This window comes from Sciurus carolinensis, chromosome 2 (assembly GCF_902686445.1).
Source record: "Sciurus carolinensis chromosome 2, mSciCar1.2, whole genome shotgun sequence".
Lineage (NCBI taxonomy): Eukaryota > Metazoa > Chordata > Mammalia > Rodentia > Sciuridae > Sciurus > Sciurus carolinensis.
In genome coordinates this window covers 154,846,760-154,872,879 of record NC_062214.1, presented here as the reverse complement: position 1 = coordinate 154,872,879, position 26,120 = coordinate 154,846,760, and the positions used below count along the sequence as shown (strand labels likewise).

Here is a 26,120-nt window from a genome sequence, read left to right as displayed (position 1 = left end):
CTTCCAGAGGTAGATGGCTTTCATGGCCTTGTTTCCTCCATTTGACCCGATCCCCTATTTCTACACTAACTGCCTGTCCCCAATTCTGACTTCAATGTCTTCCCCTAGATTACTACAATAACATCCTTAAAAATTTCCTCACTTCTGCTTCTGCCCTCCAGTCTATTTTTACACTTCTTAAAATGGAATCGTTAGTTTACATACAGTAAAATCCACCAAATTTGGTGTAAGTTCTCTGACTTTTAATAGATGTATAGAGATCTGTAACTGTCATCCTTATCAAGATAGAAAATGGCAGCTCAGTTTTCAAAGTACAATTAGGCAGTGGCCCTATCAATCATCATTCAACCATACTTTGGTAAATAAATATTACTTGGTAAATAAACGTATTAACCAGCCGCCTGTAATTCCAGCGGCTGCGGAGGCTGAGACAGGAGGATAGCGAGTTCAAATCCAGTCTCAGCAATTTAGTGAGGGCCTAAGCAAATCAGTGAGACCTGTCTCTAGATAAAAGATTAAGAAGGGCTGGGAAAGTGGCTCAGTGGTAAAGCACGCCTGGGTTCCGTTCCTGGTCCAAAAAAAAAAGTATTAATCAAACCCTGGAAGGAGGCCCGGGAGTTGCGGGGAGGGGAGGTGGAATTCTGCAGAGTGTTGAAGGAAGGAAGGCGTGCCTAGATTTAAGGAAGATTAAGTTTGGTAAGCTGTGATCGATACACACATTTACCAGTAAAATCAGTGACTCGATTTTGGCTCTTTGAAATTGCTCTCAAAGGTTGAAGTTTAACGATAGCAAGATCTGGCGCACCCTAGGACAATTCCTCACTTGGAGCCTGGCTGAACAGTGGGCGCTCGCGTTCCAGTTAATTTTGAGCCGCGCCTCCTGCCGTCGGCCGTCACGTGCCCGGCAGCGGCGACCGCTCTGATAGGTGGGGGCGGCTCTGCTAGGCTCCGGGGCAGGAAGGGAGGCGGCTGCGGTGCTGTTCTTAAAGGGGCACGAGAGAAGGCGAGGGGCAGCTGACGGCTGGAAGGAAAATGGTGAGTTGCGGTGGGGAGAGCAAGGGGTCAGAGGAATGGGCCAGGCCGCCGAGACTTAGCTGTTTTCCAGAGCCGGTCGTGGCGGGCAGCGGCCGCTTCCACCCCAGCTGCATGCGGTTGCTCATAGTCAGAAACTTGGCCTCCGCAGGCTCCACTGCCGCGCCTAGGGTAGCATCCTCCAGCCCGCCTCGGGGTCGACCCGCCTTCCGGGCTCTGGGACTGGGTTGCGGCCACGGGACGCAAGACTGGGGCGTCTTCCCCGGGTCCCTCCGGTTGGAAGGCTCCAGCTCCTGAGCTGAAGGTCGGAGGGGCAGGGGGTCTGGCCTTGCTGCAGGATTCCCCAGACGCCAGCTTGTCTGCGACGGCGACTGGAGGCTAGGCCTAAGGAGCTGTTGAACCCCAGCACCTTCTGCCTAGCGGCGTTTGCAGGGAGGTCTCGAATCTGATTACATTTTCTTGGCCTCGCCTTGGCTTCTTTCTGTCTTCCCCTTCCCCTTCCTTACTCTGAACATTTCTCCTTATACATACATTCTTCGATTTAAGACTGTTGGAAATCTTTTGACCCAAGGCTTTGGCGCTTGGACCGTAAAGTAACTGTCAAAAATTGGTTTTGCTGGATGAGGGGACTATGGCTTCGGTTCTCCAATGCGGTGGCTCACTCAAAGCTTAAGAATAAAGTGGAGAATTAAATGAATTGCCATCAAGGATCTTCTGGATCCTTCCCATTGGGTGCTTAAATAAGCTCAAGTTTCATTAGAAATAACATCAGAAAAACACGTCTGTGTCTCTGACCTCCCACTCTTGTCACCACCCACTCCATCGAATAGATCTTGTCATGGTCACTGAATCCAATGGATTCTTTTCAGTTTTCATCTTTTCTGACCTTTCAGCTGCATCCCAGGGCGTTGGCAGTCTCCCATTTTTGAAACATTCTCTTCCCTCTTTCTTCTTGGCTTATGGGATACAGAACTCCTGGTTTTCTTCTGCTTCTCCTCTTGGCCCATCTGTTTCCCATGTACACTATTCTTCTTGTCCTGGAGAGTACATGTACGAGTCCCAGACTCCATTGTAATCCTTCATTTTCCATTCTCTATTCTTTCTCCTACATTCATGGCTTCAAGTACCACCAGTATTCAGATGATTTGTGAACTTGTATTTGAGACCTTGCTTCTGAGATCCAATCCAGATATTATATTCCACTTGGTTGTTAACATCCCTAGAAGCTTTTCACCACTTGGGTACCTCAAAGCCTCCTCAGTTTGTCCAGAAGAAACTCTTCCTGTCCTTTTGCCCCAAACCTGGTCTTGACTCATGTTCTGCACTTAGTGAAAGGTTGTGCCATTCAGTATGTTATACAAACCGGACGCCTAGGAAACATTTTTATGACCCTTTTTCCCCTTACCCATTTCACTTCCCCCATATCCAATCCAGTCATCAGTTCCTTTGTAATGATTAAGAGAATGGGCCAGAGGTCAGGCTGCCTAGGTTGAATCCTGGCCCCATTAGCTACATAATTTGGGGGAAGATACTTAATCTGTCTAAGCCTTACTTTCTTGCAAATTGGAATTATAACAGTACTCATTTCATGGAATCATTTCTAGCATGAAGTTCTCTGTGTAAAGGATATAACATAGTGATTCTCATGGTGTTTAAAACATTTCACTGTTATTAGCATTATTCACTTCTCTGCTCTCATTAGTTTCTATAAACTACTTTTCATCTTTCATCAGACTAGTCTTGTCTGTTAACTAGGCTTGCTGTATCATCCTGGCACTCTGCCTGTTTCCTACATATGATCTTTTCAAAATGCAAATATAATCGTGTTTTCCTTCCCTACCCTACTTAAAACACCTTAGTGGTTTCCCTTGGCCTGTGAGAGAGAAAGCAAAATACTTAATATGACCCAACTATTCTTGGAGCATGTTCCTGCTCATTGTCTATGCTTGAGTTGCACTGGTCTTTCATAGTCTAGATGTGCCATGGTCACTTTAATTGGTTCTTTGCTGACGTAGTTTTAGTCCTTCAGGTGCTTTTGCAGGAAGCCTCCTATCACTATACTGTTCTTCACCAGTCACAGGTTCTCATAGTCTTATGTATCTGTCCTTTCTAGCCCTGGTATCAGATTACGTATTTTTGCCTGGCCCTTTTTGGTGTAGGTTCATTCTCTCCTAGACTATAATATAAGCTACCTGAGGGAAGGGACAATATCTTTTATTTACTTTTCACATGATTATATCCCAAGCTGGCAGTAAGCACAGTGCTGGCACTCATTTAATATTCATTGTATGGACAAACCAGCAAATGAACACTTGACCTCAACTCTCCACTTTACTTTGTGTGCTAACATTTACCACATAAGAGTTTGTTTTTAATGACACTATATTCATTTGTAAGTGCTTCTGTTAAGTGTAAGCAGTTAGAGTTGGCCAAGCCTCAATCCTTGTTGGAAGGAATTTTTGGCCTTATTGTGGTTTTGAGAGGGCGAAAACACAAAATTGAGTTTTACAAGTTAAATCACAGCATATTTTTCACTTGGTTTCTGATCCTAGGATGTTAAGCTTCACAAGCAGCTCTGTGCATCAGAACTGGAGGATAAGACTTTCACAATAAATTGATCTTTGCCTAAACAAAAATCTAAAGTATTTATTAGTTTCACTAATGGATTCTGCCTTTGGTCAAAGAGAGAATAGATATTTTAGTTTTCTGGCTTTGTGATCTTTCTTGAAAGAGAAAAATAATGAAGCAGGATTAAATCTTAGTTTCAGGAAGCTCCCGATGACTTAGCATCTCTGAAGAGAACTAAAAGATTGGAAATACATAATCCCTGCATGGGTGTTTTTTTTTTTTTTTGGGTGCTGGGGATCGAACCCAAGGGCGTTGTGCTTGCAAGGCAAGCACTCTACCAACTGAGCTATCTCCCCAGCCCCTGCATGGGTGTTTTTTACTGGGTAATATATATATATATATATATATTTTTTTTTTTTTTTGTGGTGCTGGGGATCGAACCCAGGGCCTTGTGCTTGCAAGGCAAGCACTCTACCGACTGAGCTATCTCCCCAGCCCAAGGGTAATATATTTTGATGGGATGTACTTTCTGTTTGAATTATAGTATATCCTATGGTATGTATCACACGTTATGTCTTACTACTGTTCTGAATTTAAAGGACAATTAAAATTGAAAACCATTTTCTCCTTTAGCATATGTTGTCTTTTACCCAGTCCAGGATCAAGCAAACAGGCCTTTATTAAATGTCTATTTTACTTTTAAATTGGAAACTTTAATGCTTTGGGGTTATAATGAGATGTGTATTCAGCATTTCAAGGAGAAGAAAGGGAGGGGGGAAACCTGTATATGAAATGAGACCAAAGTGAATAAACCTTGTTTGGAACCTGAGTCAATTAAACCAACTATATTTAAAAAAAAAAAAAAAAAGAAAAAGAAAAAAAGAAAACAAGGGAATTTGAAGACTATTTGGATATTGGAGCCTGGGATTATTATCTTCTTATTTATTTATTTACTTGGTACCAGGGGTACTTAACCACTGAGACACATCCCGTCCTTTTTTTTTTTTTTTTTTCCAAATAAGTTTTTTTTAATTAATTAATTAATTTTTTTAGTTATAGACGGACCTTTATTTTTTTATTTATATGCCGTGCTGAGGATTGAACCCAGCGCCTCATACATGGTAGGCAAGTGCTCTATCATTGAACCCCAACCCCAACCCCAACCCCCAACCCTTTTTGAATATTTCTTTTATTCTGAGACAGGATCTCACTAAGTGGCTTATGGCCTCCCTAAGTTACTGAGGCTATCTTTGAACTCATGATCCTCCTGTTTTGCCTCAGCCTCTATAGCTGCTGGAGCTATTTTTAAATTTTTTGTAGCACATACTGTCTTTCAAATGATACATACTGAACTATTTCCAGGTGAGATTATATTTGGCCTTTGTTTTGTCAGTTTGCAGGGCCATTGTTGAGGGTGTCGAATGAAATATGGTTTAATGATTGAAACTGAGTGGTAAAAATAGAGTGTCATTGTCCTGCTTTGAATCCTTTTGTATGTGTTTGATGTTTTGCATATTAAAAACAGAAAAATATATTTTTTTTCCTCATTTGCAGTAATGCATTGTACCTCTAATAGAAGAATGCTTTTGGGCTGGGGTTATGGCTCAGTGGTTGAGCACTTGCCTAGCATGTGTGAGGCAATGGATTTGATTCTCAGCACCACATATAAATAAATAAGATAAAGGTCCATTGACAATTAAAAAAAATTTTAAAAAAAGAGTACTTTTGATCATTTCCTTGACAGATTTCTAGGCAAGTTTTTCTAATATTTCTTCAAAATTTCTAAACAATTCTTTTAAATTTTATTTTTGTTTCATCTGGTTTTGCTTTTGCATGTTCTTACTAGCACATTTTATATATCCAGTCACCTAATTAAGATATAAAATGTTATTCATCTTTGCTCTTAGGACTTATGTTTTATACTTTTGTTATTTTTATAACAAAAGATGATTTATAAGATGATTTTCCTGTTCTTCCTACACAATGTAAAAACATGATGTTTGCCTTATCTAACAGCACATGGTGACCCTTGACTTTTCCTGTTTTTTTCCCTTCCTCTACAATTCTGATGAGATGCACATTGTGATGTTTCTGATTTCCCCTCTAGTACTGGGGATTGAACCCAGAGTGACACTACCACTGAGCTACATCCCAGTTCTTTTTGTTTTTATTTATTTATTTATTTATTTATTTATTTATTTATTTATTTTGGTGGTGCTGGGGATTGAACCCAGGGCCTTGTCCTTGCAAGGCGAGCACTCTTCCAACTGAGCTATCTCCCCAGCCCGCTCTTTTTATTTTTTATCTTGAGACAGGGTCTTGCCAATTTGTGTAGGCTGGCCTCAAACTTGTGATCTTCCTGTTTTAACCTCTTAAGTCACCGGATTTCAGGCATACACCAGTGCACCTGGCTGTTTCTGATTTTTTAAACATTTATCAACCAACAAGACTATTAAAATATATCCTACACAGAAGGTGAACAAAAATGTATGATTAAACAGTATAGATCCAAAGGTTGGTGAATTTGAAAGTCTTTAACATATACATTTATTGAGGTCATGGCATTGTATTTTTTTCTCTTTTATAGAGTGAGTCTTTGGTGGTTTGTGATGTTGCCGAAGATTTAGTGGAAAAGCTGAGAAAGTTTCGTTTTCGCAAAGAAACAAACAATGCTGCCATTATAAGTAAGCTAAACGTGATTGCTTTCAAGTTACATGATCTTAGTTTGTTTTTATCTTATAGCTACATTGAATAAACTGAACCTTTAGACAGTAGTGTTTGCTCCATTTGTTACATCCCTCACCCCTACCTTTAAAAATTAAGAAGCAGCTAATTCTAGTATTCCAGAACAGAGTGGAATGCCCCATCTCCCTCATAGACCCCTCAGCTGCCTACACAGCTCTGGAGAAGATAATCTTGTTCTGGAGAAGGAGGATTCTCATGTGTAATGACTGGTCTCACTCCATCCTTCTTGGGAAATTAAAAGTAGCCTGGACTTTCATGCTCAAACAGAAATCTTTGCCTATACCTAGAATGGTAAAGTTCAGCATTGTGTCCAAAGCGACTCTGAGCATTGTTCCAATTCTAGAACTGAATTCTAGTTTCATGGAGAATGCTTTTAAGTGTCAGTATCTTCTGAAAAAGGAAAGGATAATTTACTGACTGCTTCTACCACTGTGAGCTATATCTGATGCTTGTGCAGGGTTCTTGTATTCATCAGTAATATTTAATATGTAGTTAATGATTTAGAAAGGTGAAAGGGGTGAAAATGTAAAACTGTATAAGAGAGATGCACCTGGTAGGTGTGAATTAATCAGAAGTGATTGCCCGGTCATTAATTCTGGTTCTGTTACAAATAATTTCTGTAATGTGGACATATGATTTTACAAGTGAACGTGTATACTAGGGCCATTTTACCACAAAAGGTGAAGCGATTTGAGACCATGTTGTTTTTTTATAGGATTTACTATGAAATTAGTGCAAAACCAAACATGGCCAGCTTTTCAGACTAGTTGAGAAGAATAGAGGCATAGGTTATCTAAATGTATTTGATTTGACATTGTATTAAGTCAAATGTATTTTAATAAAGATATCAGTGCTATTTGGTAGTTCACTTTCTCAGACTAATGATAGTGCAGCATGCAATCCTGACTCAGAGAACTGGCAATCACGAGGTTTCTCTTTCCTGACCTGACCCTGAGTCCACTCTTCCTTGTGGTTCTAACCACACTGCACATAGACCAATCATAATCACAGTTAACCTTTTGGACCTTATCTTGGAAGTTACACTTGAGTTACAAAGTTCTTCACATACACAGTAAATGTAAGGAGTTGACATAAAGTTCTAAATAAGCAAACTAGGTGCTGAAAATTGTGGTTAAAAATATAAAAGCTATCTGCTTGAAAAGCAAAGCTATTTAATAGATTGTAAACTAAAACTGAATGATTTTTATGCTTGTGTTTCTCATTTAAATTTTAAATGCCCCAAGGAAGATTGAGAATGCATGCATTGGTTAAATCAAGGTTACATTAGAATCACAGTTTACTCATATTGTATTTTTATTTTAGTGAAGATTGACAAGGATAAACGCCTGGTGGTACTGGATGAGGAACTTGAGGTTTGTTCAATAAGCTAAATACAATTTTTGTAGTAAAGCAATTACTGTCATTCAAAAGATACTTTATATTAGTTCCATGTACCTCTAAAACAAGTTCTAAAACCTAAGTAGTTACTCATTATGCATGAAAAGCATGAACTAATTATCGTTTACTGCATTCTCTTGCTAATTTAACTCTCTTTAACGCATTAATGGAATCCATTGTAATGAGGGGTATAAGTTATGCCCAGTAAAAAGTGAGTCAGCTTCTAACTTCTAAATTACTTGGGTAATAATTAAAAACAAAAATCTTACAATAAGTATTTAGTTACTAAGTAATTTAGAGTGAAAATGAATTAACTTGTTTTTCTAAAATGAGATATTTCCTCTGAGGGGTTAGCTTGTGTCACTTAGTATATCCTGACACACCTGTCATATAAACAGAACAGTGTCTCACAGCCCCATGTTTAGCTATTAAATGGAAGTAAATTTATTTTGTGGCATGTGATAATGAATTTATAATTATTAATAGAATGGACTTGGCATATCTCCTAAGGACTTATGGGAAAGGAAATGTTTAAAAGTTCTTTTTTCTCTATGGTGCTAGGGCATTTCACCAGATGAACTTAAAGATGAACTACCAGAACGACAACCTCGATATCCTTTTCTTAGTGCTTTGGAAAGATTTGTTTTTTTATTGTAATGTATGTAACCATAAAAATTAAGAAAGAAAAATCTTTGGACTGGAGTCGTGACTCAGTGGTAGAGTGCTTGCCTGGCATTTGTGAGACCCTGGGTTCAATACTCAGCGCCACATATAAATAAATAAAAGATCTATTGACGACTAAAAACATATTTTAAAAAGAAAAAGAAAAATCCATATTAAATCCATACTTCAATAAAATTCTTTTTGAGAAATTACATGATTTTTCTAACTTATGTTTGAGGCCTATTTATTATTTTGTAGAAAGACAATAATGAAAGTGTGACCTAAATTAATGTCAATTAAAAAAAAAAAAAGGTATTAATTTGCCACTCAGTAGCTCCCCTGGTGTTGGTAAGTACCTGTCTCAGAGCAGTGACTTTAGTTTCTTTAACTTGAGAAAAACCTTCATTGTGTATAGTTATAAATATCAACATGATGATGGAAGAGTTTCATATCCTCTGTGCTTTATTTTCTCCAGTCCTGTTGGTAAGTAAATTTCTTTAAATAATGTGTATTTGCCTCTGATCTAATTAATTCACGTTTTACTAGACAGATTTTATGCTTTTTTTAAAAGATGAAATTTAATTACCTAAATTGAGAGGTGTGTGTGTGTGTGTGTGTGTGTTTGCATGTATCTCGCTGCATTCCTAGAAAGAAGGTATTACAAAGTGTCATCCCTTAGAATGTGTTTACTTTCTAAGGATGAATTCTTAGAATTGTTGGGTAAAACCTTACATATATTTTAATAATTATGGCATATGATGACACTTTCTAGATATCAGAAGTTTATTTTCATATATATTTTAATCTTGTTTATAAGTATATGAACTTTGTATAGTAATGATAATATATTTGTGTTTATCATTTAAATAGTAGTTACCATCTTCAGAATGGTCCCAGAGTAGCTTACTTTGGATATTAAAATAGATTGGACTAGGGATACGGATTAATAATAGAGTGCTTGCCTAGAGTGTACCAGGCCCTAGATTCCATTCTCAGTATTTTGGAACAATAAATAAATAAACAGATAAATAAACAAAATTTAAGGAATCCATTATCACCTGCATTCTTCTCTAAACTTGATTATTTGTATATTTTAGCCTTTAAAATATACTATATTTTTAACCTGATATCTAACCAGACTATAATTTTTTTAAGAACAAAACTCCCTACCCTATCACCTTCTCGAAATCTTATGTATTTAAGCATCCATAAAATTGATCTTGATACTTAGTGTCAAACTTAAGATAGTGCCAAACACTATTTTTAAGTGTTTGCAAGGTTCTAAAAGTCAAGATCTACAAAGGTCTAGAATCTTTTTTGTTGTTGTTGACATTGTAAGCTCGGGCGGGCTCGCCCTGGCTCAGCGGTGGGACCAAATAAAATGGGACAGAAAAGTGGCAGAAGCAAGCTTTATTGGAATTTGGCTCTTCGGCGAAATTCCCAGACCCCTGGGGTATAGGGACCCGGAGAAAATCGCACATGGCCCTGGCTGCCCAGGGTTTTTATAGACTAGGATGGGAGGGGGTCTTGTTGAGTGACAGGTGGGTGTGAAGGGTCAGTGGAACTTTCCGTACACCTTGCTGGGAACTTTCTGGTCACCTTTGGCGGGTTGGTCTTTGTTCTAGCTGCTCAGCTTTGCCCCCTACAGACGCCTAATTTCCGACCTAACAGACATGTAGAATTATATACAGCTGAGTCTCTTTGTGCAGGCAGTATGAAAAATACGATTTAAAATATAGCCCATATACATTTAGAGCACACTTTTTGTAAATTCAAAAGCAAAGAAAATCTTAAATATGTAATCTTTTAAAAATAAAAATAATGAAAACTCACCATTTCTTCAAAATCTATACTTCATTTCTACACTGATCTCTTTTTTTCCAGGATGTAAGCCTGAACAACAGATGATGTATGCTGGGAGTAAGAATAAGTTAGTCCAAACAGCTGAACTAACCAAGGTAGTATTTATATTTGATTTGCTCATTGATGGAATATTTTCCCTTAGAGTATAAAGCAATAACTAAAGTCGTGTAGATGGTTAAGTATTTTCTATACTGTTGAGGGTTATTTAGATCACAGCTGTAAATTAGCAAAGCTTTTTATTATTTGTAAATAGAATGATAATGGTCTTTTTAAAATTAGAGCTTTGTGGTTATACATAATAGATAATAGTTGGGTTCATGCCTACAAATTCATACATGCATGGAAATCAGTTTTAATTCATGATCCCCCTTTTCCCTTCCACCCTCACCCCGCTTCCCCTCTCCTTCCTCTACTATACTAGACTTTCTTTCACTCATCCATTAATTTGTATTGGATTGGTTCTTTTTGTAATAGAATGATAGTAGTCTTTAAACCAAAATGTGTTTTTTGAATAAATTGAATAGAAGAGATTATGTTAAAAATGTAAACAACTTTAGAAAATTCACTGTTAACTACCTAAAGTTCTTTATCTTTCATAAAGTAATTTCTATTAGGTAAAGATCAGCATTCAGGCTTCTGTGCTGGAATTCTGCATTATGCAGCTAACTGTATATGAGACACTTGCTTTAAGATATACTGTGCCCCCATTGTTTTATGGTCTCAAACTTGATTTAATTTCCACATACTATTTTGAGTTGTAAAAGTATTACATTTAATGCTATGAAATAGAATATTGTACCTTTAAGACCATATTAAACAATATTTTCTTTCTGGTTTTATTTTAATGACAGCATCAGTGTTTCCCCGTGGGTGCTTAAACATTAACTTGGGGATTTTCTTTAAGTGCCGTCTGCTTTTTCTCTCCAGCCCATATGATTTATTATTGATACTACCAGTTTATAGACACAATTTTTTCCCCTAATTTATATGCTAGAAACATTCTGGAGTTGCTATAAGGAATTGGGTGGTTAAGGAGGAACTCTGTAGAGTGCTTGTCTAGAATGTGCAAAGCCCTGGGTTTGATCCCCAGCACTGTAAAATATGAATCAAAACAAAACATAAAACTCAGGGGAAAAAAAACAAAACTTGTTAATAGCCTTAAGTCTTTTATAATCCTTTGTGTGTTTTAAAATGCTACAGTTGAGACATTACAATTTACAAGTTACTTTTGTAAATACTTTATGCAAATCCTTACAACCCTGTGTGACTAATTAGTATTTCTATATTATAAGTAGGAAAACAGGTTCAGAGGCTGAATGCCTTGCCCAGGGTTGCAGGATTCAAACTCACATCTGATTCGTAATTCCATCTACTCTGCTGTAATACATTGTCTCTCTATAGCCATTATACTTTCTGGGCCTGTGTTAATGCAAATTCTTGCTATGGACCTCCCTTCTATACTTAACAAAGCAGTCTACTACTGGTATTTCTATTTGCCAGTCAGACTGTGGAGGACTTACAGTATGTTCCTCCAGTTCCATTAGACTGATTTTAGTTGTATACTTGGGTGTCTCTTCTAATGCTAAAGTTTCGTAGAACTGCTATTGTAGAGTGTTTTGTCTTATGCCATCTTGATTGCTATACTAAGTACTTAGCTTTTAAAAGAAATTAAGTACTGCTAAAAAGTATATCTAATTTATATAGGTTAAGTCATGACCAATATGAAGGAGGCAGAATTTGGTATTTAATACTCAGATATATAATGTGTATGTAGTGTGTTCAGTTCTTTTTGAAAGTGTCAGAATATGACTGAAGTTTTTTTTTTCTTAAGGTATTTGAAATAAGAAATACTGAAGACCTAACCGAAGAATGGTTACGTGAGAAACTGGGGTTTTTCCACTAATGTGAACTTCTGTGTTTTTAAAGTATTTATGTATTAACCTGATTATACTGGAACCAGACATAAATACTTATTTATGCCTAAAAATGCACTGTTATTTACAGTTTGTTTCCTGCAGTAAAGAAAAATTCTTCATTTGTGCAAAGTTTGAACAAAGAGGAAATCATCTTCATAGTGATGAAACTTTGTAAAGTGTTTCCTTATATTTGTAATTGTTAGGTGGGCTACTTTTCTCCAAGGACTTTTTGCACTCTTGTGACTAATTTCTATAACTTATGGTTCAGAATTTGTTACTATTTACAGACACCATTGGAAAGTGGGTATGAGATTGTGATAGACAACAGTTGCCTCCTTTTGACAAATACTGGATATTAGCAGTTTATATATGAAAATAGCATATTATCACTTGTCAAATCATTGAAATTAATTTGGGGTTAAAAACTTAAGTGACCTAATTTTGAGCCATGAATAGTAATTTACTGTATTGTAACCTACGTTTCAAGAACATTTTTTCATCAATTCCATACCTCTTGATTTCCTATACGTTTTTAATCAAGTCTAGAAACTATGCTCATCGATCATTCATTTTTAAGGTCTAGGAGTTAGATTTGTTTTTGATAGAGTTATGAGTATTAGGTTTCTTCATATGGAAAATAGCATCTTGGTCTTCACGGTTGTTAGGTTGTAATAATTAAGGGCTTGATTCCCAATTGTCATTTCTAAATAGTTTTGAATCTAGGTTAATAATACTTTACTTATAAGGCACCTCCTAATGTCTTGTGAACACTAATTATTTTAAGTGTGTTAATACTGTGCCTTTGATTTGTTAGCTTTAAAATTAGTTTAAGACTTTTACACTGCCAGTATTCTAGATTTGGTGAAATTAATACTTTTTTAAAGGGTCCAAATAAAATAATTTTCTAATGTGTTTATCTAAAGTTTGTAATAAAATCAACTTCTTATTTTTAAAATTCCAACTATCTGCTTGCATTGGTGAATATATGGCAGTTGAGAGTTGTAATTTTGGGTATATTTGTGACTAGTTTTGTGCCATATGTAAAAGCTGCTTATCTTAAAACTCTGGCCATAGTTATTAACAACACATTGATAGAAATCACATTTTTTATCCTAAATGTCAGAAGATATTTTAAACTTGTCACCTGTTTGGTTAACTAAACCAGTCATGTTAGAAAAGGGCACCCTTGGCATAAAGCAAGAATCGTATACGAACCTGCTGAATGGTAATTTGATAAAAGGTCTAGAGACTTAAGAAGCTTAACCAAATTTGGTGAGTAAAATCTTACGTTAAGAATAGCATAGTCATTTCAAAATTAGCAAAGGCATTCTTTTTACGTTGGCATATTTTCTATTCTTTTTTTTTTTTTTTTTTTTTTTTTTGCATTTGTTTTTGAGAGTTCTGTGCCAACTTTAATGAAGAGAGAAAGATAGTTGGAATTTTCACAATATTGAGTAGTGCATCTTCTTTCCCAGCTATTTGGCTTCACTAATCTAGAAGTCAGAAAGCATTGACAAGTTGGAAATGGGGAAGTGTTAGAGAAGGTATTTGTTTTGGTTAATAAATGGAACAGTTCCTTTATTTCAGTTTTTAGAGAGAGAAAACTTCATGCAGGTACTTAAAAATTCTTTAAGCAGCTATTTTGGTATTGAGGAATAACTTAACTAATAATTCTGCAGAAATGCAAATGAAATCCAAATGAATGGAGAATGGTTTTAATGTTTTTAAAAGAGGGAAATGAGATTTTGTTTTCCCTGGATTGCATCAGTAAGAGACACTAGGGCTGCAAGAATGTATTTTTTAAATAAGGTTTCTTGTTTCATTTTTCATATTTTAGTCTATTTTTTTTAGTTTGGAAGTCCTCTATAATCTCAGATAATATTGACCTTCCATACACAGAACTCTTAATTCTTTTAGTCTTTAACAGGAGCGAAGAGCTGTGATAAACTGTGCTGCTTTGAGCTTGTCTGTCTCCTTGTTAATAACATGTATTTCTCAAGACAACAGATTGACATTAGGAGATCAACAGAACATTTTTTTATTCTGTTTGTACTATAGGGAGAATTACAAATTCCATGCTCTAAAGTTTTCCTCAGATATTTCTGTTTCCCTTGAACTAAATTTTGCAGTTTTTTTAAAGTACATTTCCTGTCCTTTTTTTCTGCCTTCCTACAAACAATTACTACAGATTTCATAATTCCAGATCTTACATTCCGTATCTTTCTGGTATAGCCATTCCCATTCAGCCTTAAATCTTAATCTTTCCTTTTTGGCAGCAACTTTTTCCTGGGAACCTTCTTCATGGTGTTCTAAGTTAGCATTAGTTTTGAAATTATTGACCTTGCCTAAGTTCTGCATAGCATCTTATGTCAAAATAGAACCAACTAGTAATCACAGTATGTTTTTTGTGGCAACATAAATGACATAAAGAAAATTGTTCTCAGGTTACTATGCTGAAATTCCAAAATGTCTGAGTTTTGAATAGTATTCACTTTGTTCTGGTGTTAAAGAATTATGTTAGGAAAAATAGTTGGTTAACTGTTTTTGTTTAATTCACTTCTAAAATAAATGTTTGAATTGTCTATTTCAAAAAAGTTTACTAAATGCCTGGTGCAGTTAAACATACTCTTGTTTAAGAGGGTGTTGCTAAATTTTTATTGTCATTGAAGAATCTGTGTAGCAAAATGTCTCAGCACTTTCCCTCCCTTTTTTATCTCCTATTTTCAGGAGTTAAACGTAGCCATAAACTGTATCCTGGTCTGACATTTTAACTAAACATTTCCAGTTAGGGGAATTTATGGTCAAATTAAATTTGGCCATTTCCCCCCACCATACAAATATTAAGGAAGGTGTACTTAAAAAAAAAAAAAAAAATGAACGGACTGCTTATAAAACTCAAGCAATGTCATTAATCCATATATGGACTAGTGATGAATAGATATTTTCATAAGAGTTTAAATGCTGATATTTGGTGGAAGTAGAGAATAACTCATTCTATCAATTCAAGTATTCTTGGTATGGTTGCACTCCCTATTTGTTTAATAGACTGGTAATACTGGAATCTATAAAGTTTGAACCTTTACAATTTATGTGAAGAAATGCTTCAAACATTTCTGGACAAATCTTATTTTGTATTTCTGGAAGAATGTAAATAATCATCTAGGCCACTTAAAACCAATGGTCCCAAGTTGAATATCCTTGAGAAACTTGTTTCCTGTTAGGCCATTTGACATTTCAAATCAGTGATCATATTCCTGTAATGTTTAAAACAATTATATTAAGCTTGTGACAGAAACTGTATTTTCTTGCTTTATGGAGTATAATTCATACACATATAATTACTTGAATATTATTTGAGATCACTAACATGCCAGGGCAATTCCCACTTATTTAGATGGTCCAATATAATCTCATTCAGGAGGCTTGAAACATTAATGGTTTAGTCTTGTGAATTTTAACAGTTCTCCGTCATCATTTAACAAAACCAACAATTGGCACAACTTCTTAAGCTGTGCTTTCAGTCTCTGCTAGTTCATACTGCATGTTTATTTTGGACAGTCTTTTGTTAAGCATGGTGCTTGTTGTACTGGTTTAAATAAAACATTAACATGAAAGTACTTCTAGTTTTTCATTTTGTACTTGCTCCTTACCCTCCTTTGGAGTTACTGATACCTACCCGCTCAACTTGTGTAAACCACACACTGTTCCAGCACTTTACCTTATCTGAGGAAAACTGAGAAACAAAATAAACAGAAATCACTTGTCAGTTTATGAAAATTTGCCAAACTCAAGACCGATTCTAAAATGAATGGTTTGAAAAAAATGAATGCTAGTAGGGACAGAGGGAGTTATTTCAAATGATGAATCTTTACTTTGAAAGGGAGAATTAGAAGTTAGGTCTGTGTACTTCCTAAGCAATCAGATTGAAAGTTCTGTTATTGAATATAGTTTATAACTATTAAACATCTATTCAAAACTTATCTCTTTTACAGAATGTACTACATGGTATATGTTTATTAGGTGTCGATTAGAATGAATGCCAATCACTAATACATGTTTTTAGAGTTTACCAAATACTTTTTGTGATTAAATCTATAGTAATAATCCCAATTCTTTTTGGTTGTGAAAGGAGTAGTTTATGTAGTCCTGTGCACAGATCTCACAAGGAGAATTATCAGAACCTGGAAACCTTTATATCTTCCTTATTTCTCAAGTTTGGCTACTTAACTACTGAAACAGCAGCTCCTACATTTTTTCAGCTTCACTAAAAACTATATACATAGTTTTATCCTTTTCACTCTTTAGCATTTGTAAGCACTTAACCTCACGGTATGGGCCAACTCATTTGTATGAGGAATAAATGAATGTTATTTTCTTATACAGTATATTTTTAACCATGTCAGATTAAAGACCTTATTGCTGAGCATCAGGGAGTTTTCAAACAGAAAGTTCTCTCATTCTTCATGTCTTGAGATCTGCCCCTAGGTTTCATGACAGTTCCCTCCTGAGGTTCTGAGATTACCCTCTTTTAAGGATAGGAAAGAAAAAGTAGAGTCTAGGTCGCATCCCTCCCCATCCTCACAGGGACTGCTACAGTCACAATTATCCAACACAGCTAAGTACAGATTTTCTTATTCTGGAATTTAAAGCATTTCATATTTCTTACCTGTATTATATTTCTGTTTTAGGCCGTTTTGTGCTATTATAATATTTCCTGACACAGTCATTTTTAAAGGATAGAAATTTCTTTTTCACAGATTGGGAGGCTGAGAAATCCAAGATCAAGGTGCTTGCTTCTGGTGAGGGTCTTCTTGGTGCAGCCTCACAGTGGCACAAAGGCAGAAAGGGGCAAGTCCAGTCTTGAAAGCCCTTTTAATAGCTACCATGAGTTCATTTACAGGAGCTTTGCAACACTGTTGCATCGGGGGTTGATTTTCCGACACAAGAATTTTAGAGAGCACATTTAGACCTTAGCAACAGCCAAGTGTAAGTATGCCCTTTTTTACCTTTTTAATGTGGAAATGCCTTAGCCTCTGACCCTGGTTGTACATTCCTCTTCTCAGTCCCCTCCTACCTTCAATCACACAGGATTCTGTTGCTTCCCACTTGGCTGAATGAACCCAAGGACAGCCAGCCTCCATAATGTTGCCTAACTGGTATCAAACCGTGACCTGGGCCAATTTTCTTGAATGAGGCAGTTAGCTGTGAAAACTGAACTTTAAAAATGGCCATTCGCTGGAGAAGAGGCCATAAGCAACCTACAGAGCAGAGGGAAGAAATATGCCAGCCAAGGCAGTGAGAAAGAAGCAGGTATGCAGAGCACAGCTGAATGTTAAATGTGGAGCCCCAAACTGAGGAGCCATAATCCTACCCTTAAGTTTCCCCCGAGCCTCCTTTGACACGGGACGCTCTTCAGTGTTCTCTTTCTGAGGCCTGGTTGGTCAGCTTTTTCTGGATTCCTCTGCATGCCTATCCTTACCAGAAACCCTCCGTTACTTAGGTTAACAAGGGTGTATCTATTTACTTGCATACAATGCTAGCTCTGGTTTCATCTGTCACTATTCCCTAAATTTACACTAGCTCCAGCCTAACTTACAAACATTTCCCTGGTCCTCCTCTTCTTTCATCAACAGAAATACTTCCTCCCTGTGCTTCTGCTGCCTGTCAACATCAACAACCTTCAAAAATCATCTCAAATGCTCTTAAACCATGAAGTCTGTTGTTTGTTGAAATAAATACAGTAAACTTTTTTTAAACAATAAACTTTAAACTATATCATTAGAGAAAACTTATAAAATACAAATAAGAGGGAGAAAATCTCTACAACTTAGAGAAATTCATTTTAACATTTTGATTTTATCTTTCCTTGTCTCTGGAATAATCCTCTGACCCCATAGCTTTTCTGGTTACTCGTAAGTATTATGGAATTTTGCTTGTTTTTTTCCAGGTAATAACATTTCCAGTCTATTCTCAAGTCAATTCTTCAATATTTTACTTTATTTATTTAAAGCTCTCATTCCTCCACTTTGCTGCCTATAAGTTTGCATCATGTTGGGAAATCCATGGTGGGGAATGGGATGTGGCCTGTCCCTCTATATTGTCCTGTCTTAACTTCCTTATTACTAGTTCAGAAGTCTGATCTTTCTGTGTTTGGAGGAGGGAGCAAAAAAGATTTATTAGCCTGATAAAGATGTCATCTAGAGTTGGTACCCTCAGAGTGTGGCCAACATCAAATACCAACTCTTTTCCCCCAGGAGGTACTTCCTGTGGGTTCCTTGCTGATTCCCCCACTAGGAATTTTGGCTGCAGGTTACTTGACTTGGTTCATGACTCCTCTGGCTCATGACTTTGCAACTGTACCTCCCAGCTCTTCTAGCAGTTGCCTCTTCATTAGTCACTTGCTTCTTTAGACTGACATCTTGGCTAAGTACAGCTTGCTGTCTCTGCAATCAGGGTCAGCTCTCACATCTGGTTCCTTCCTGTGTACCTCTCATTTTCTCCTATTCTCATCCTAGCCCGTAACATCTAAGGCATGCTGGGTTTATTTTGTTCTCACTTCTTCCTGGGAAGATTGCCCACCCTCCCTGTTTTTCCACCCAAATATTCCTGTGACTGGCTCTTTATTCTGAATTGAGCTTAAAGGCTGCTGCCTCCCACAGGGGGCTTCCCTGTTCATCCATCCCAAGGTAGCAACACATTCACCATTACATCTCGCCTGTTTCAATTGTGTAACATTGTGTAACACTGTTCTCCATCTGGTATTTTTCTAATTCCTATAGCTGTTCTGATTGATGACTCTCAAATGGAATAACAATATTTTTTTAAAAACTTCTATTTCTGTTCCCTGTCAAACCCTCTTTTTTTCCTCTGGTTAGAAAGCTTCCTTGGTGATGTAATGTTTCCATAATACTTCAGCTGCATTGTGTTTAAAGTACCTTTCCTGTTATTAAGATTTAGTTCTATTTCAAGTAATGAAATAGAAGAAGTCATCAAAAGCCTACCAACAAAGAAAAGTCCAGGACCAGATGGGTTCTCAGCCGAGTTCTACAAAACTTTTAAAGAAGAGCTCATTCCAATACTTCTCAAAGTATTCCATAAAATAGAAGAGGAGGGAACCCTCCCAAACTCATTCTATGAAGCCAATATTACCCTGATACCTAAACCAGACAGAGACACATCGAGGAAAGAAAATTTCAGACCAATATCCTTAATGAACATCGACGCAAAAATTCTCAACAAAATTTCAGCAAATCGCATACAAAAACATATTAAAAAGATAGTGCACCATGATCAAGTGGGTTTCATCCCAGGGATGCAAGGTTGGTTCAACATCAGGAAATCAATAAATGTAATTCACCATATCAATAGACTTAAAGTCAAGAATAACATGATTATTTCGATAGATGCAGAAAAAGCATTTGATAAAATACAGTACCCCTTCATGCTCAAAACACTAGGAAAAATAGGGAGTGTGGGAACATTCCTTAACATTGTAAAGGCCATCTACGCTAAGCCCATGGCTAATATTATTCTAAATGGTGAAAAACTGAAAGCATTCCCTCTAAAAACTGGAACAAGGCAGGGATGCCCTCTTTCACCACTTCTATTCAATATCGGCCTTGAAACTCTAGCCAGAGCAATTAGACAGACCAAAGAAATTAAAGGGATACGAATAGGAAAAGAAGAACTCAAACTATCCCTATTTGCTGATGATATGATTGTATACTTAGAGGAACCAGGAAATTCCACCAGAAAACTGTTAGATCTCATAAGTGAATTCAGTAAAGTAGCGGGATATAAGATCAATGCACGTAAATCTAAGGCATTTCTATACATAAGTGATGAATCTTCAGAAAGAGAAATTAGGAAAACTACCCCATTCACAATAGCATCGAAAAAAATAAAATACTTGGGAATCAATCTCACAAAAGAGGTGAAAGACCTCTACAATGAGAACTACAGAACACTAAAGAAAGAAATTAAAGAAAACCTCAGAAGATGGAAAGATCTCCCATGTTCTTGGATAGGAAGAATTAATATTGTCAAAATGGCCATACTACCAAAAGTGCTATACAGATTCAATGCAATTCCAATTAAAATCCCAATGATGTACCTTACAGAAATAGAGCAAGAAATTATGAAATTCATCTGGAAGAATAAAAAACCCAGAATAGCTAAAGTCATCCTTGGCAGAAAGAGTGAAGCAGGGGGTATCGCAATACCAGATCTTCAACTCTACTACAAAGCAATAGTAACAAATATGGCATGGTATTGATACCAAAATAGAAAGGTGGATCAATGGTACAGAATAGAGGACATGGACACAAACCCAAATAAATACAATTTTCTCATACTAGACAAAGGGGCCAAAAATATGCAATGGAGAAAAGATAGCCTCTTCAACAAATGGTGCTGGGAGAATTGGAAATCCATATGCAACAGAATGAAACTAAACCCATATCTCTCACCATGCACGAAACTAAACTCAAAATGGATTAAGGATCTCAGAATCAGACCAGAGACCTTGCATCTTATAGAAGAAAAAGTAGGTCCAGATCTTCAACATGTCGGCTTAGGACCAGACTTCCTCAACAGGACTCCAATAGCACAAGAAATAAAAGCAAGAATTAATAACTGGGATAGATTCAAACTAAAAAGCTTTCTCTCAGCAAAGGAAACTATCAGCAATGCGAAGAAAGAGCCTACAGAGTGGGAGAAAATCTTTGCCAATCATACTTCAGATAGAGCACTAATCTCCAGAATCTATAAAGAACTCAAAAAACTCTACACCAAGAATGCAAGTAATCCAATCGACAAATGGGCTAAGGAAATGAATAGACACTTCACAGAAGAAGATCTACAAGCAATCAACAAACATATGGAAAAATGTTCAACATCTCTAGTAATAAGAGAAATGCAAATCAAAACCACCCTAAGATTCCATCTCACCCCAATTAGAATGGCGATTATCAAGAATACAAGCAACAACAGGTGCTGGCGAGGATGTGGGGAGAAAGGTACACTCATACGTTGCTGGTGGGGCTGCAAATTAGTGCAGCCACTCTGGAAAGCAGTATGGAGACTCCTTAGAAAACTTGGAATGGAAACACCATTTGACCCAGCTATCCCACTCCTTGGCCTATACCCAAAGGACTTAAAATCAGCATATTACAGAGATACAGCCACATCAATGTTCATAGCTGCTCAGTTCACAATAGCCAGATTGTGGAACCAACCTAGATGCCCTTCAATTGATGAATGGATAAAGAAACTGTGGTATATATATACAATGGAATATTACTCTGCCATAAAGAATGATAAAATTATGGCATTTGCAGGCAAATGGATGAAACTGGAGAATATCATGCTAAGTGAGATAAGCCAATCTCAAAAAACCAAAGGAAGAATGATATTGCTAATAAGTGGATGAGGACACATAATGGGGGGTGGGAAGAGTTAGTGTTAGGGTTAGAGTTAGGTTTAGGTAGGGGGGCAAGAATGGAGGAAGGAAGGACTGTATAGAGGGAAAAGAGGGGTGGGAGGGGTGGGGGGAAGGGAAAAAATAACAGAATGAATCAAACATTACCCTATGTAAATTTATGATTACACAAATGGTATGCCTTTACGCCATGTACAAATAGAGAAACAACATGTATCCCATTTGTGTACAATAATAAAAAAAATAAATAAATAATTAAAAAAAAAGATTTAGTTCTGTTCATTTTTAAAATTTGATCACATATTTGATTCAAAATTATTTTCCCTGTCAGCATGGGCTACACTTTGGCTTAGGGTAGGAAAGTGAGGGAGCACATGTCTTCATGCCTGGCTGTTTTGCCATGTCATGCTCTCTTTGGGGGAGGAGTAAAGGGAAGAGACAGGTTAAAGATTGTGTAGGCATCCTTGTGTGGCTGGTATGTAGATTATTATTCTTTTGGATGCCCTTGCATCTCTGCTTAACACTGAGTAGCATAAATTCCAAAAGTGAGGCAAGTATCCAAATGGTGGTTCTTTCCTGGGGTGATTTTTTTTATTCAGATGGCTTTCCAAAGTTTCTTCATGGTTAATCTCTCTACAACTTTTGCTATACTTGGATTATTGATTATCTTTTCCTATTTCCTTAATTTTCTATGTACTTATTGCTATTTTTCCCCAAAATACTTAAACAGATTGGTCAAATACCTAGCAATCTTTCCGAGTGCTTCAACACATGAGATAATCTGCCAGTTCATTTTCTTCCCCTTGGAGCTGCCCTCTTTCTAAAATCTGGATGGTCTACCCTCTATGCATGAAGTACAGCTGTCACCCTGAAGGATCCTTCACTTGCTTTCTTAGTTTGAGCACCTTGGTTAGCTCCAGTGTACTCATTATCATGTTATCTCATTTTGCTGAAGCTCATGCATGGGAGGTGAGTGTTTGTATTTCTGAAATGCTTTTCCTCCATACTTGGGGTTGACTGATTTTACTGGTATGGTAGATATTCTTATTTTGCCTGTCCAGAGCATCTCTCCCCTTCTCCACCCTGGTTTCTGTCCCCAGGAGGCTGGACTTTTAAGAGCTCTGTCATCTAGTTTCCTTGTCCTCTGGTTTCTTCTTGAATTCAGCTGATCCCTAGAGAGGGTGGTGAAAGAATGGGATATTTTCCCTTAGTCACTCCATTAGGGCCTCCTTGATGGGTTGTGACTCTACAATGAACTTATTCCTCTGCTTTTCACTTTCTTCTCTGAAAGAGCATATATCTGGCTGCTAACATGGGGGAACAGGAAAAGGGAAAGGGACTAGAAGCTTCCCAACTAGGTATAAGGACTTTCACTTGATCACTCTGACTTCAGTCTTGAATTTATTTCTATCCCTAGTGCTTTCATTCCAGACCTCTGAAGCTTAATTTATCCTGAGAATAAATCTGGGAGGGAATAGGAAGGAGATGATATAAGGCTTTTATAACAGTTTGCTTCAACCAATGGGAGATGGGAGTGGGGAGGAGAGGTTGGGGTGTTCCCCACACTCTCTCCCAGAGATCTTGTTTCTTCTGGGCTTCAGCTTCACCCACTCAGTCTAGGGGCACTGTGGTTCCAGCTTCCTCTGAATGACCTTAGCCTCTGGCATCTGGTTATTCTGTCTCTTCTTAGGAAAGGTTATTACTTATTGCTGTTCTTGTCTCTCTTTGAGGTCTCAGCTATTCCATTACCTGCCAATTTCCTGTGTTAAATCCTTATGTTAGGGCTGGGGAGATAGCTCAGTTGGTAGAGTGCTAACCTTGCAAGCACAAGGCCCTGGGTTCAATCCCCAGCACCGCAAAAAAAAAAAAAAAAAAAAAAAAAAAAAAAAAAAAAAAAAAATCCTTATGTTAAATTATTAGAGAGGTTTCTCTTTTTCCTGGTGGGATTCTGATTGCTACAGGACAAATCCTGTAACTATGGGCAGTCGTCCATATTTAACCAAAAAGTTTCACAGTTTTCAATGATAGGTCAATTTCCAAACTAAAATCTATATTGACTCTAAAGACCTAAATAACTTTCCATGCTGTGAATATGTGAGAAGTTAGCCTGAGCCTCTGTGCGTAGGCTAGTGGACCCTTGTGCTGGAAACTTTATTGCTTTATTAAAATTCAGTATTGCTGCCTAGTGATTTTTCAGATCCTTGAACATTAAGGGAACTTTGCCTACCAAATGTATTTTCAGATCTCAAATTGTTTCTTTAGATTATTGAAATATATTAAAGTCATTCTAATTTACTTTGGAAAATTGTCATTGCCTAATGTCTGAGATGAACAATCCTTACTTGCAATGTTTCCACTGACATAGGAAAGAAACAAGGATTTCCTTCTGTTTTAAAAATAGCTACCATTTACTAAGTGTTTATTCAATGCCAGCCATCCTGTTAAATGCTTTGCATACACTATTTCATTTAATCTCCACAGGGAGTCCCATGCCCTGTCACATAATAGGGACAGTCACCTAATAGGTGCACCATAAATACATGTTGTAACGATTTAAAAAAACTTGTATTTCTAAGAATAGTATGAAGATGGTGGTGATTCTGGAGGCTAAGGCAAGAGGAACACAAGTTCGAGGTCAGACAGTGGCAACTTAGCAAGACTGTCTCAAAAATTAAAAAAGGATTGGATATATAGCTCAGTGATAGAGTGTCTCTGCATTCAATCCCGAGTACCACACATGCACACAAAGAACAATGTGATGAACTCCCATGTAACCCACCTGGATTCACTGCTGGGAGACAATTTTTCATGGGCTTCTTGATTTCTGTACATCTTTGGAGTAGAGGCACTGATAGCCTTTTCCAGCCTTTTCTGGACTATCTTTTCAAAAGGCTATTTGTATAGGGAAGAGCCTTGGAAGATAACATCTCCTTTTGAAGTGAGGGGTGGGTTTGTTTATTGTTCAGTGTGATAAATATAATGTCTGTCTCTGGTGCAAAAGTTGTGCAGGTTTGCCTGCAGCCTGTTATAAAAGATCAAGGTTTCCTAAGCTCATAGTTCCTCAGCTGTGACCTAACTATAATGGATGGGCGGTATTCACTTGTTCATTTGTACCCTTATCCTTCACCCTGATGGAACTTGAGGGGCTGAAGCAACTGAAAGAAACAGGTGCTCTTGCTGTGTGGCGGGCGAGACCGGGGCCCAGGGTTACGCCACATGCATCCAAGATGGCGACTGGCAGAGCGCCAAAGGGTGTGCTGAATGTGCCTTGAGAAAAATAGGAAGCGTTTGCCATTGGCTGGATGATAATTAGTTCAGCCGCCTAGGGCGTGGACAGATATATCTTACATGTGTGCTTGAGCTCGTGATCGCTTGACCTTTAATAGGATTGGATGGACATATCTGGTTACAATTACTTATGCATGACACTGCTTATATATTGAGGGTGTTATGCGAATAAAGGGAAGTTGCTTCATGAACTTCTGAAGAGTGCATGTCTTGTCCCGCTGGTCAGCGGCAAGCGGCATTGCTGCCTGCGATGCTATGAGTTATAAAGTCCCTAGTCTCTGACCCTAGAATTTCTTGTCTTCTGCCAGCATCCAGAAAACTCTGGCAGGCTAAACTTCTGACAATCTCAGATCCTTTACATTTCTTGATAGAAATTTTACCAAGTGTTAAGATCTGGCCACATTTATGCGCTTCCCCCACCCCCAAACATACTTCATCTTCTTTAAGCCTGAAACAGTTCCATTTTCTTTGCTTTTTTCACAGTGTCATTTTGAAATAGTACAACCCAGTTCATTTCTTTTCTAGCATGTCCCTCAATTTAGGATGGATTTCCCCCACTCCCCCAGATTGTTCTTTATGATTAGATTTAGGATAGGCTTTTTAAATACTATATTCATATGTTACATTCTCAACAGATAATATTTGAGGCATGTGTTCATTTGCCACATATTTTATTGGTGATAAGTAAGCATTTGATAAATGATTGAATGAAACTCTATGAGGTAAGCATTATCTTCCCTATTTACAAACTAAGCTTTTAAGGAACAAAGAACGGAACTTGCTCAGAATTACAGAGAGAATGGATAAGCCCAAATTCCAGTCTAAGTAGAGCTGGGTCTAAGACTACACTCTTAAACACATGGTGTTCTACTTTATTTATTTTTATTTTTTGTATTTTTTAAGGTTTGTTCTTGTTTGGAGTTTTTTTTTTTTTAAATTAGGATAAAATATACATATTATAAAGTTTACCATTTTAACTATTTGACGTGTAGAATTCAGTGGCATTAAGTATAGTCATAATGTTATGCAACCATCACCCACAAACATCTCCAGAATTTATATTTCCCAAACTGAAACTTGGTACCCATTAAATAACAACACCCCACTTCCTCCTCTCTCCAGCACCTGACAATCACTATTCTATTTCCTATCTTTGTGAATATATGACCTATACACATCCTCCTGTATGTTTTAAATCATCTCTATAT

General features: G+C 37.1%; 1 protein-coding gene across 2 annotated transcripts; it reads left to right on the top strand.

Moving 5' to 3' along the window:
• The first annotated feature begins 929 nt into the window (after positions 1 to 929).
• Positions 930 to 15,132, top strand: Gmfb (glia maturation factor beta). 2 transcript variants are annotated; one of them, XM_047542119.1, is made up of 7 exons: positions 930 to 1,035; positions 6,188 to 6,284; positions 7,669 to 7,718; positions 8,305 to 8,354; positions 8,807 to 8,889; positions 10,291 to 10,364; positions 12,101 to 15,132. In XM_047542119.1, the coding sequence occupies exons 1-7, from the start codon at positions 1,033 to 1,035 to the stop codon at positions 12,170 to 12,172; spliced, it is 429 nt and encodes a 142-aa protein (XP_047398075.1). In that variant the 5' UTR covers positions 930 to 1,032; the 3' UTR covers positions 12,173 to 15,132. The 2 variants fall into 2 exon arrangements, with proteins under 2 accessions (XP_047398075.1, XP_047398074.1); XM_047542118.1 differs by having other exon boundaries at positions 8,804 to 8,889.
• The last annotated feature ends 10,988 nt before the right edge of the window (positions 15,133 to 26,120 follow it).

What these genes read in the sequence shown, in the direction of transcription:
- Gmfb (XM_047542118.1), top strand. An exon ending in TACTGGATGAGGAACTTGAG is followed by an intron (nt 7,719 to 8,304) that starts GTTTGTTCAATA and finishes CTATGGTGCTAG; the next exon opens with GGCATTTCACCAGATGAACT. An exon ending in TATTTTCTCCAGTCCTGTTG is followed by an intron (nt 8,890 to 10,290) that starts GTAAGTAAATTT and finishes CTTTTTTTCCAG; the next exon opens with GATGTAAGCCTGAACAACAG.